Source organism: Paramacrobiotus metropolitanus, unplaced genomic scaffold (genome assembly GCF_019649055.1).
Source record: "Paramacrobiotus metropolitanus isolate TYO unplaced genomic scaffold, Prichtersi_v1.0 Parri_scaffold0000290, whole genome shotgun sequence".
Lineage (NCBI taxonomy): Eukaryota > Metazoa > Tardigrada > Eutardigrada > Parachela > Macrobiotidae > Paramacrobiotus > Paramacrobiotus metropolitanus.
In genome coordinates, this window is record NW_026570510.1 from 28,075 (window position 1) to 40,714 (window position 12,640).

The 12,640-nt window shown below is 39.5% G+C and overlaps 1 protein-coding gene across 1 annotated transcript; it reads right to left on the reverse strand.

The window, feature by feature from the left end:
* Nucleotides 1-8,468: 8,468 nt before the first annotated feature.
* On the reverse strand, nt 8,469-12,018 carry LOC129601863 (uncharacterized). Its single transcript, XM_055500771.1, has 4 exons — nt 12,003-12,018; nt 10,721-11,526; nt 9,268-10,283; nt 8,469-9,009 (listed from the first exon to the last, which is right to left on the reverse strand). The coding sequence occupies exons 1-4, from the start codon at nt 12,016-12,018 to the stop codon at nt 8,469-8,471; spliced, it is 2,379 nt and encodes a 792-aa protein (XP_055356746.1).
* Nucleotides 12,019-12,640: the final 622 nt, after the last annotated feature.

Sequence of the window (12,640 nt, forward strand, 5' to 3'; positions counted from 1 at the left end):
TTGATTTTTCGTCCGCTTTCTGGACTTGCCGGGTACAGGAGGGAATGGTGTGTTTAAGGCTGTGCGCGCAAGTTATGGGGTAAGAATATTCCATGAAGTTAAAATGCATTCACGCGTACCAAAAGTTTCATTATTATGATTCAATGTTCTTTAAATTTTGCACATAAAGGCACGTAAGCATGTAAATCGTTTTTACACCGAACCAAAGTTACAACATTTTTTTCAAATTTTTAAAATGAATTTCAAAAATTTTTAAATTATTTTTAAAATTTAAAAAATGCTAGAGCCGTGGTTCGGTGTAAAAACGATCGTCATACTTGCTTTTATGTGCAAAATATAAAGAAAATCGGTCCATAAGGAGACCTTTGGTACACCGAATGCATTTAAACGTTTTGGATTTTCTGACGGCCATAACTCTCGAACCGGCTGTTGCGCGCCCAAACGGTTTTAGCGCCTATATATCTAAATCATCTGGCTACAAAATGTCGCAAAACAAAGCAAAAAAGTGTTTGAGAGTGCGCAAAAGTGAACCTTTTCGTAGACATGCACGAATTTGGTACCATGTACATGGGCCACTTCCCTTACCTCCTCCTTCATGAAAATATAGATGGTTTCTAACCGACAGAACAATTACAGAGTAGTTTCGGTAATAATCAGTCTGCCTTCCAACGAGCCGCGGCAAGTAGATAATAATAAAAATTTGTAGAAATGTACCACTGTAATTAATGTGAAATTCAATATAAATGAAGTATTAGTTAATCCTACAAGGCGCGTACTGCGTATGTATGTACGTGTTACAGAAAAATGTCGACATCAATGTAAGCGCTATCGACTAAAGTAAATTTTAATTATTTACGAGGGAGATACCCGAACACGTCCGCGTCAGATCAGCATACACTTGGTAATATTAGATTCCTTAGAATTTCAGCTATTTTCTTCGAGAATCAAAACACCCCCCAGATAAAGAACTCGAGTTTAGGGATCTCGGAGAAGCTTAGCTAACACAGATATGATGGCTGACTTCGATCGAAACGTCAGCAGGCGCCATACGCAGTGTCCAGCCTAGATACGCCATGCGGAGCGCTAAAGCGCTATTTAAGTGAAAGACGGTTGCGCAATCTCGCATCCGTACAGAGGCGCCGTATAGCTCTGTATGGCGTCTGCTGACGTTTCGATGGAAGTCAGCCATCGTATCTGTGTTAGCTTCTCAGAGATCCCTGAACTCGAGTTCTATCTGGGGGTGTTTTGATTCTCGAAGAAAATAGCTGAATTTCTAAGGATTCTAATGTTACCAAGTGTATGCTGATCTGACGCGGACGTGTTCGGGAATCTCCCTCGTTATGAACCAAAACCATTCAGTGAACAACTGTAGGCACTGCTAGCAAAATTGTCATGAATTCCAGTGAGTGTATTGTGTTTCGGTAAAAATTTATTCGCTGAACGTTTCTACAGAGTTTTTGTACCCATATCTTAGCGAGACTTTCTAGAAGGCTTTCTAGGAGCTCTGTTGTAGTGGAAAATTAATGAATTACATCTTTTGTCATCATAACGTTGCGAGACGAATGAGAATTTACGTAATTACACTACTCGTACATACTCCGAACAGCGGGACGATGTGCACAAATGCAGTTGGTATTACGGAAGTCAATCCTCGTGACCTTTCGTTAGCTATAAAACTGTACCGAGCCGGTTCGCGTAAATTTAGAGGGTGATTCCAGTGATTGCGGTCGCCAGCAGATGATTTCCACGACATGGGTCTGCGAATTGGCTCCAATCGTCCTGGAGGCGTTTACCAAACAGAGAAGACGGTAGTACTTTTTCCTCTTGATAATGGTGCACGGCCCGAACGTCACCGGCTGATCAGCACAGCGCCACCTGCACCGCGGACTCTTCCCACTGGCAGTTCAGACTGAGGAAATAATGGCACCGAAGATGCCTGGTGGGGATCCACTGGGCGGGAAGTGAGTTGGTATCGTAGTCCATGAAAAACGATCGTCTTTGATTTCCAGCACGAATCCCAGCCATCACGAATGTCCGGCGGCCCGCTGCACCAGCACGTCCGTGCTTCCGTTGAACGGGCGCGTTGTGATGTTTTGAAGCGAATGCGGCCCACACCTGTAAGCCTGGGAGTCTGTAACTGGATTGCGGCTTCTTTCCCGAAGGTTTGAGTGAGCTTGATATGGTAAAAGGCTCCCCGTGTCTAATCTTTTCACCCTTTTCCATGCTGCATGGCGTATGCGAGTTGATTTTCAGAACAATTGGTGGAATTTCGTAAACTGCCAGACTGTCACTTGCGCTACTAAGTAAGAATATTCTAAAATTATGCAGATTGGAAACATTTTAATTGATTAATCCCGAAACGCGTTACCATAGGAGACATTATTACCGAGACCGAAATGCTACTGCAGGTGCAGGCCTCCGGGTCCAGTCTTGCCACTGTAATTATAAGAGGTATCTTCACCGGGGTGAACAGATACTGTAGAACCGTGTATCCAGCCAGCGGAAATAATATCTCTGGCAAAACCGTCGGGCTTAATTCCTTAATTTTATTAATTTATAACGATGCGGTCATTCGTTTTGGTGGACGTATAAGTTGTACGTACATGCAGACGAGCTACTGTACTGTTCGACACCGCATGCATTCTCGCATAAGGACACTTCGGCACAAGAGCATTTCCACTGTTTCGCAAAAATTTAATTTTTTATATACATTTTGTTAATTTTTCTCTTGGTTCTTATGTTCTTTCTTAATTTTCTTATGTTCTATCTCTTATGCTCTTTTATTTCTCCTTATGTTTTATTGTGATTCCTAGTGTTCTTGGCTGGCGTTGGTTTTTTAGATTTTGTTGAATGCTTAGAATTACAAATTTCTTACTGATTTCTTTATTCAGATTTCATGCCAAAATTGTCGTATGCCGAAATTTCCTTATGTTGAAATGCAAACTTGCATTCTTCTCAAATACCAATACTTCTATACCGAAAGTACAAGAAGTTGTTAAACGAGTGATTTACTTTCACAAACAGATGCCAGATACAATTAATGTGAACGATCAACCGATTGAGACAAGATTTTATCTATCGTACGGTACTATAGATTGCCTAAACATTTTACCTGACGCACAGACAGCCACGATTACAGTGCCACTTTAAAGAATTAAATAATTATTAGCGTTAACAGCAAGTACTCATAAAATGAGTATACTAAAAGCAAACCTACTTCTCCGTGGTTGCTATTTGTTAGTGATACCCCTAACTGAACGCCGGAAAGACGCCAACGAATACCAATGCGCAGTGGCACATCGTATAGATAACTGGTTTTGTTTCTGCTCAGTCTGTTGTCATGTCGCGTGTGTCAGCCTTGCGTCCAGGAAACAAATCTGTGTAAATTACCGCCAACTGTCTAACGATGTATTAAGTAGCGTTTATTGACATGCAAACCAAGCCCCAAGCAAACCGTTCTAACAATTGTAAGTACCGACCAAAACGTCTGGACGACCAATACGTCCGGCGGACGTTTTGGTCGTTAAACCGACCAAACCGTCCGGGCTGAAATAGTGGTCCGACCAAAGCGTCCAGGCTGAAATATTTGTCCGACCAAAGTATCCGGCTAAAAACCTGTAAGAAACTGGGTGGACGAAATTTACGGCGGACGTTTTGGTCGGTACACCTCCGTACTTACTTACACCTTACTTATTAATTACTTACTTACTTACACCTCCGTACATTACTTACACCTCCGTACATCGCTTGCAATACAGGATTACATATTACGTATACAGGATCTGCAGCATTTACAGTAGTCGAAACGAAACACTACTATAGTTGCTATGCCAACGATGTCGCAGAATACTTCTATAACACGCTTCCAATTCAAAACAATTAACATAACGCACATGGATTTCGATACGAAACAAACACCAATTTTGGTGCGCTAGCATTTCGGGGCGTCCTATTATTTTCTCCACCATTCATTTTGTCCACCGTTAATTTTGTCCACTATTCGTTTTGTCCAGCAATCAACTTGTCCATCATTCATTTGGTCCACGCTTTTTAAATTCACAATTAAATACAATATTACCACTTTCCCAAATTAATTTAATATTAGTTACAATAAAACACACAATAGACACGGTCTGGGCGTAAGATATAAGCAGCTAGATGCAGGCTGTATTATGTGCATAAGTCGAAATCATCCGTATCGCTTGCTTACCGTTTGCCTATGAACCCGCTAAATTTCGAAACGCATAATATGCAGCTGCGCAGAACTAGGCATTAGCAGCAGTATTAGTGTATTACGTTATTTACGTACAAACTACAAATTACCGCACTCGAGATTGTTGCAGCACTAAAAGATTGCAATATCTGCCATAAACACTGAGACCATAGATATGAATGTGTTATGTGTATACACGTTCTCATAGCACAGTACAGTACTTAACTTATCGGATTATTGTACTTAACTTATCGGATTACTATGCGAGTTTTATCGGATTACTATGCGAGTTTAATAAATTCGTACTAGCTTTGTCTTATAAAAAACAAATGCCGTACTTTACTAATGGTATCGTAAATGAAGTGTACGGTGGGCCAAATGAATGGTGGACAAAATGAATAGTCACGGCATTTCGGCATACGGGAAAGTCGGCATGCTTGCGCCTCATCTCTGACCTTGCCTCTTAATGACCTATAAACATGCGCGCGAAATTATAACCTAGAAAACGATACATCGCTGCTGGATACCATGCAGTTTCAAATTGAATTCAAAGAAGATCGGCACCTTTCACCATGAGAAAGATAAAAATTCCATAAAAATATTTTGTTGTCCTAGAGGACGTCTAGCTAAGCTAAAATGTTTAGGCTGCCAGGTTTTTAAACAGAGATATAACTACAGTACTGTGATTATAAACGTCAGAAATTATAAAGGGAAACAACTTCCATGATTAACATTGGTTACAGTTTTCTACAGCACAATCCTGTACGATTTCTGACACAGTATGCTTGTTAGCATTTCAATACGAATCCAAGTTGATGACCTGTCCAAAATTGCACCGGCTCGCTGCACTCGTTTTGGTTTCCGCCATAGCATAACACAAGATGTCTGCGGCAAAAGAGTGTACTTTTACCGCCTTGGAGATCGGTGCGCAACAATTTGATCATTGATGGCAAACAAAGTATAAACAAAAAGTGTTTGGAACGTTACGAAGCTTTTTCGGACAATTTTGGCGTAATTTTGGAAGAACACTTAAGAAATATAGGTAGCCGTCGTATCGGCTTAAAAGATGTTGGGTTGGTACATTTTGGTAAATTGACCGTGCAAATACATGTGCAGATATTCCGACAGGAATTCACAAAAAAAGTAAGAGCAAAAAAATATTTTTGTTGACCTTGAACCCTGTAATACGCCAGTCGGCAGCCAGAGCCTGTTCCGCGATATGATTGACAGAACCAAGGCATTTCTCATTGACTTGATATACTTGAATCCCCTGTCGCATGGGGAGTAAAACAGTGCAGTAAATGCTTCGTTTTAACGCATACTGCGCTAAAACAGCGTTTTTTAGACTTACATCGCACAACAAGTGAATGAACAATGCAACAAATCAGAATAAACTGTCTAATGAACACCGATGCCGATCTAGTCAAGTCGAACCAAACTGCTTATTAAGTTGCTAATCGGAAGGTCTTCTTAGGACTTTTTATTATTGTTGGCGGGCTGTTTGTGATTTCGACTTTATTTATTCATTTATCAGGTAAAAAATGAAAAATTAATAATTTCATTTTTATAAACACCCGTTCTGGTTGGATGGAAAACGGCGTTCTGTGACCTTTTCACACTCGCTAGCGGTACTTAAATATTGTGGAGGGAGTGTTCAGAATATTCAGATAATAGTTATTGCGCCTGAAATTGGTTGTAGTCATCGGGTGCAGTGTGCGTGGAAATAATATGGCAGTAATAGTAAAAAATACATATTTATGGCAATAAATCAAAACCGTTAAGTAAGTAATAAATATACAGTAGAAGTACACATACAGTAATACAATACGCCCAAGATTTTCTTCTGCGTACCACAACTGCGTGAATTGTCTTTCGCAGTGGCGTAGTGTACGGTAGTATTGTAACTTGTAAGTAAACGTTTTGAGTCACGGTTTGCGATAACACTCAATATCAATAGTATCAATAGATTCATATATCCTTACGTCCTTATTTTTTGGAAATTATCTCCCAAATCAAGATTGATCTTTTCAATAAGTTGATAATTTTATAAAATAGAGCATCGCGCAAACGTTCCTACCTTTATCTTGAAAAACATCTCAAGTTTTGGAGAAGGTCTAAAAAAATTTTTAGAAGCTGTAGTACTTAAAGGCTGTAAGTACTTCAAGGTTGTTAGTTTTGGAAATTATCTCCTAATTCGAGATTCCATTTGTGAAGCTTTTGATTATTTTATAAAATCCAGCATTTTCCAAAGCTTCCTACCTGCAGCTTGGAAAAAAGTTTTGGTTTCCGGAACGTTTTCAAAAACCCTTTTAAACTTTCAGTACTTAGCCTTTAAAGTTCATAGAAATTTCCAGTAAATTCTAGGAACGTCTCGAAAGAGCAAATACAAGTTTCGCAACTTAGCAACCTAAACTATAGTTATCTAAAATTGACAATCCTATCAAACTTATAATTTTTTTTTAATTTTTGAAACCTTTAACATGTTTTTAAATCTGTTTGAATACCTCAAAATACTCTAATTTTTTGAAAAGCGGCTCCAAAGCTTTTACATGTCAAGAATTTTTAAATATTTCGACTCGGCCCCGCGCAGCGGGGCCGCTACCTCTAATTTTTTGAGCCTCCAAAGTTTCGAAATTTAAAAATATCTAGAAATCTCAGTACCTCAATATCTCACGGTCTAAATTGTCTAATTTACCTATTTGTAATTTCTAAATATCTAAAAGGCAGCCCGCGGCCCGTTTACCGGCCGTGTTCACTCACATAGCGGCTCTGTGATACTGGTGCATGGTAGCTTGGGTATTCACTAACCTCAAAATCTAATAAATATGTGTTTATTTTATTTTTATAAATACCGATGAGCTTGACTGAATGGCTGAAAATCTTACAATTAGTAGCTAAAAATGCAGCCTGCCAGGTCACCTTGGGCAACCGTTAATTGTTTCTCACAAGTTTCCATTTAATTCTGCGCTAGAATGTCGGCTGAATGGTTTTTGTGGACATCGTTTAAATAATCCAACTCCTTTCATTCAATCCCCGTTTAAATATTATCGGTTGTACAAAAAATTCAAGTTTTCAGTTCGTTAGATCAGCAATATAAAGTTACATTAAAAACGTGAAAAAGAACCGTGAAAAATGCAAACAAAAATAAAAACTGCGGAGGCTATCACAGTTTTTATAACACTGGTCGAATTTAACCGGAAAGCTTGAAAACTGTCCGCATTTCTACATGTCAAAATATTTTCGTAGCTGGCCTCGCTGGGGTTTCATATTTGAAATATTTCCAAAAATCATTTTTATTGCTGTACGAAGTATATTTTGTATTTTTTTCGTTCTTCCATACCTCGAACACAACTGGTCGCGCGCTAGCGCGACCGATACTTGTAGTTACATATTATTACGCTTATTTTGACGTGATTAAGAATCGTGCTTATAGTATTAAATTACAAAATTAATATTGTGAATCGCGACATGATGCAGCAAAAGTTTATTGGAAATAAAATACTACACATTTTTAAGAATGACCTTTTCCTGGGAGCGTTCTACACAGGTGTATGACACGTGTTTACTGTTTATACCGCTCTAGTTCCAGCTGCAGCTGATATTGCTGATCGACACATTGAGATTGCTGATGTTTCACACATGGATGCGTTATGGAAGCATCCTCAAATTACGTACGTAGATTCTTTCGAAAATTTTGACCCCTAGCATCTGGTATCCGGGTTCGCAAGTATATGGAGGTGTCATATTTTTGACACCCCTTCTCCCCTGGTATGCAGCGTACGTAATTTATGGATCTCCCCTCAGGGTTCGATTTAGTGCCTCCTAGTGTGGTTAAATCCGGCGAGGTGCATCAAAGCCATGTTCAACCACACCCTATCAATAACATTTATATGGAAAGACAGTTTCATATGTTTCGGATGAGTGAACCATACAAAAAGCCATGTGATACACGCTAAGCATGTCCGATCGGAAAAGTAACGTTCGGCTCTGACCAATAATATCTGATGAGTGACATTTTTATCTCCTTCTGCATAAATCTGGTGGTGTGGGAACAGATATTGTTGGACAAACACGAAAATTATTAAGAGATGACAAAAGTTGTCCCAAATTAACTGCACAGGTAAAAAAAACACTGTACAGATAGATGTGAATATTATCTCAGTAAAAACAAATAACCTTTGACCAGGGTGCCTGCGGTAATTATCGCAAATTTCAACAGAATGTCGTAATAGCAGGACAAAAATAACCACGTCGGTTAGGACAGCCTAAACTGATTAGAAGGTGGGCTAACAATATACAGTCCATTTTGTGGTTCCCGCAGTAACACCAACTGCTTGCTGATTAATTTGGTGTCAAACAGAGCGAGCTCCGAATGCTCGTCCAGTGTGACTGGGAAGATATGGTCAATCGGCACCTTACTTGTGCCAGCAATTAATCCGTGAGTGTAATTGTGGGAAAAAAGGCGACCGCACACAAATGAATTACAAACAGCCGTGCTCTCATCATTAACGATCGCAATCACGTACTCCACTGCGATGACGTCACCACCCATAGTAATGACTATACTTTCGTTTCTCGAAGAGCCCAAATTTTTTGCTCGCGTGCGTACGAAGATCCCGTTCTCTACGCGGCAGCGCTGGAATGTAAATACTTGTAACTGCTGAGAAGCCGTCACAGTACGGTGCAGTCGATCATTTAACAGGCGATAAACTGGATGATCCACATTGACAGGACTAGCTTTGCCAATAAAAGTGCATCGGTTAACCGACGTTGACTGCTCGGAAAACTCAAATTCCCTAAAATATTTAGACTCGCATTAGATCTTAACTTTTGTGTCAGTTACTTTTCATGTTTATATAAATACAAATATACCAGCTAGTTTTAATGCTTGCATATTACGATATGCACTTTATTGAATTTTACAGCTTCTCATGTAAAATGCTTATATGAAATATGCAGTAATAATATGCAGTAATAGTAATAATATATTATGCATATGCAGTAATAACTGTGTTATGCATATGCAATAATAACTGTGTTAATCATATTTTTACCTTGGTACGCCGAGCACCGTGCAGATGACCTCGCGAACATCATTATCTGTTCGGCAACTACTTCGCGCTTCGTTAAGCTTAATGGCACACGCAGTAAGCGTGTTGGAATTATTCATGATGTGTTTGGCAGTATTTTGCATTGCCAGCACTTTCCTTGATATTTTTCCGATATGGTGTTCCGGTCCATAGCAAGACAGGATGTGCAACGGTCCAAATAATTCGACAGCATACGCAATATGCTGCGTTAAATGAACAGAATATTTCATTTCGGAAATCCCAAAACATGTTTGAAACGATTCCAGAAACTGATTACAGTGGTCACGAAGTTCAGCAACATCCGTGGGTGAAATTGCCTCTTTTGTACACAACCAAATTATTCGCGACGCATGACAGAACACTTCGTATACGCTGCTTGGTAGAACATCTTTCAGTACGAAGGGCGCCGCATGTTGCATAAAGAACCGCAGTTCATGCGCTTTCATCCTTTTGTACTCGCCAATATCCCTGGGCGGACGGTTGTGATGCGCGGGAATAATGATTCTCATCCAGCGTCTGTTAATCTCATTTTTTTGTGCTTTGGTTAACGCTAGGACTGAGTCTAGCTCACATAATAAGCTCAACAGATACTTAGTCACGCCTTCGTCAAACTGATGCATTACATCCAGAACAAATCCTTCCACTAAATCGAATTCTTGAATCTGCGATAATACAGTGGGACGCTTCATTCCAGATGTAAGGTGCTCTTTAAGAGCAATTTTACGTTGTCTGGCGTTCATAGTTTCCCAAATTATTGCCGCTTCTTTCAACTTTTCATGCGTTTTAAGTTCCGCGTTTCGATCATGGGGAAAGCAGATCCTGTGATTTATGCATAAACCGACTTGCAGGCAGTACATACAGGATTGTTTCGCGCTGTGAGAAAGCTGCCCAGATACTGCCGACCTCTCAGGTGTGTCGGCTATATATGAATGCAGCACAACTTGCGACTGATGGTCGTTCTCGCCATCACTCCACTGGATCTAAACAAGAAGGTTGTTTTATCAAAAATAATCCAAAGCGGTACTTTCTTAATGACCCCAGTTAAAAACTTTTAAAGTTAAAAAATGAAAGAAAACAAAAAAATAAGAAACCAATCACAATTTAAACCAAAGAAATCTAAGAAATCTAAGAAGTCTAAGAAATCTAAGAAATCTAAGAAATCTAAGAAACCTAAGGAGCTAAAAGATCTAAGAAATCTAAGAAGTGAAATAAGCCCAGTGAATCTAAAATTCAAATAAAATTAATAAAACTATATTGAAGAATATATTAGAACACAGCAAAAATTAGCGATGTCCAAAGTAATTGCGTGTGACCGAAATGTAACGCAACGGAAACGATAAGACCGGCCAGGGCTGTTATTGTATTAACTTCATAAAATTTTTATTAACTAAAAGGTCCAATTATTGTATTCACTCACGGGTAAAAAATTTTCGTCGTTTCTTTGACAGATTTTGATCTGGTTCACAAGTTCAATTAAAAATGATTCCCTATCTTTCGGAAGTTCGCTTCCTGCCCAGATTGTGTGCAAAAACCATACAGGAAGCCGTAGTCCAAGTGGCACATTTAGGCATTGGGTAAACATCAGATACAGTTTCTTGTTGGTGCTTTTGCTCAGTACAGCACCATCACTATGCATCACAATCACCAGGTCATCTGAGCCGGCATTTATCTTTTGGAAACGCAGGCCATCTCGAACATCACGCATGGGAGTTTCCGATCTTACGACATCTCCGCAGTATTTTCCAAATTGCTGCATTGTAGTACTAAGTATGTTTTGTAGAGGATTGGTGACAAAATAATTCCCGTCTTTGTTAACTTCTTTTTTCGTGAAATTTGCACCGCAGCACTCGCATACAAATTTGCCGTTTGCTTCCGATAATGCAGAGAAGCAACGAACTTGCTTCCCTTTTCTTTCTCCTTGCACGCGCGTGGTCTGAACTTCATTAGGACACATGAATTTTACGACAGCTTTCAAATTTTCTTGGGTCAAATCCAACATTGTTTTTAATTTGGATACCGTATCCGGAAACTCACTGTCCTCTGTGGGAAAGCGGTTCTTATTTGCGATTATAGCAATCACTTTAAGTAATTTATTGAGCGTGATATCGGAAATTCCTGACTGCTTTGCGATGTACAAAATGGTAGCCGCAACATCGGTGACTTTCCAACCTCCATCGTTATCAGTGTGGAGACGTGGGTAGACAGCTTTTGGAGTTGGGACAACTAGAAATTTGTTTATTAATTATACTCTCTACATGTTTAAATTTCCACATACTGTTCAACTCAGTTAAAATCTGCGGCTTTTATTCCAGCAGTGCATTGTGCCGCATGAGTACAGAATGCTGCGTATGGGACCACGCAACTATTCCTAGGACATTGTCTTACGCTGTATATATTAATATTATACGACTTATGTACTTAATTAATTGTTGTCCGAATTATAGTACTTAGTTAATTATTAAGTACTGACTAAAGGTATGCGCCTTTTGGTGACACCACAATGCTAAACTGTTTCCAAATTGATTTGTTAGAAATGCTGGGAGTGCGGCACAGACCTGCCGGGCCGGCATGACCATCAAGATCTCATCTTTTTGAGCTTCGGTTATTTATCGATCTTTGAAAATTGTCATAGTACCGGGTGGCCGAAGAAAATGGCCGTCTCCGTTTTAAGCTTATTTCTCGCGAACGAGTCGTCGCACCGTATCGTGTTGACATTCATTCGACAGAGAATTTTACTGACTACCAAAACCAACTAAGCTTGTAAAAAAACATTCAGATATGCTCGTTAGCGATGGGACGAAACGAACCTGTGTAAAAATTTATCGTGTCCCAGCTCGCAACATTCAGAATCTTGCGCCATTTCTTTTCCGTACAAGTTCTTTGAACTGTTTCAACTGTTTTATCTAGAGCATACCTTCATTTTTCAAATCTGAAGAAAATCGTCGACTTGGTGCTTGCGCCGGATGCGCTGTACATTTAGCGCATTTCGTTACTTTTCAAAAAAAATTCATTTCTACAACCTGATTTTTTAGGAATTTTTGCTACAATTTTTTTGCTGCCTGACAGTGCAACAGGAAATGTCGGCTTAAATGAAATATGTAGTTAAGGCCTTGCCCCAGCAGAATCTAGTTGGTGCAGATGAGTACTGCCTGCATTAGAAAGGAACTGATTTTCAGACTCTCTACTTGCCCGTTTCACGAGAATTTCATTCGTGTGGAAAAAATGCACTCGTCTCCTGGCCGAACGCAATCACCGTAAAGCCACAACTCTTAACGGCAATAAAACAGCGAACAACTGCTCTACCAAAAACTGTAATGCAAAACCTTGCCATCTACTT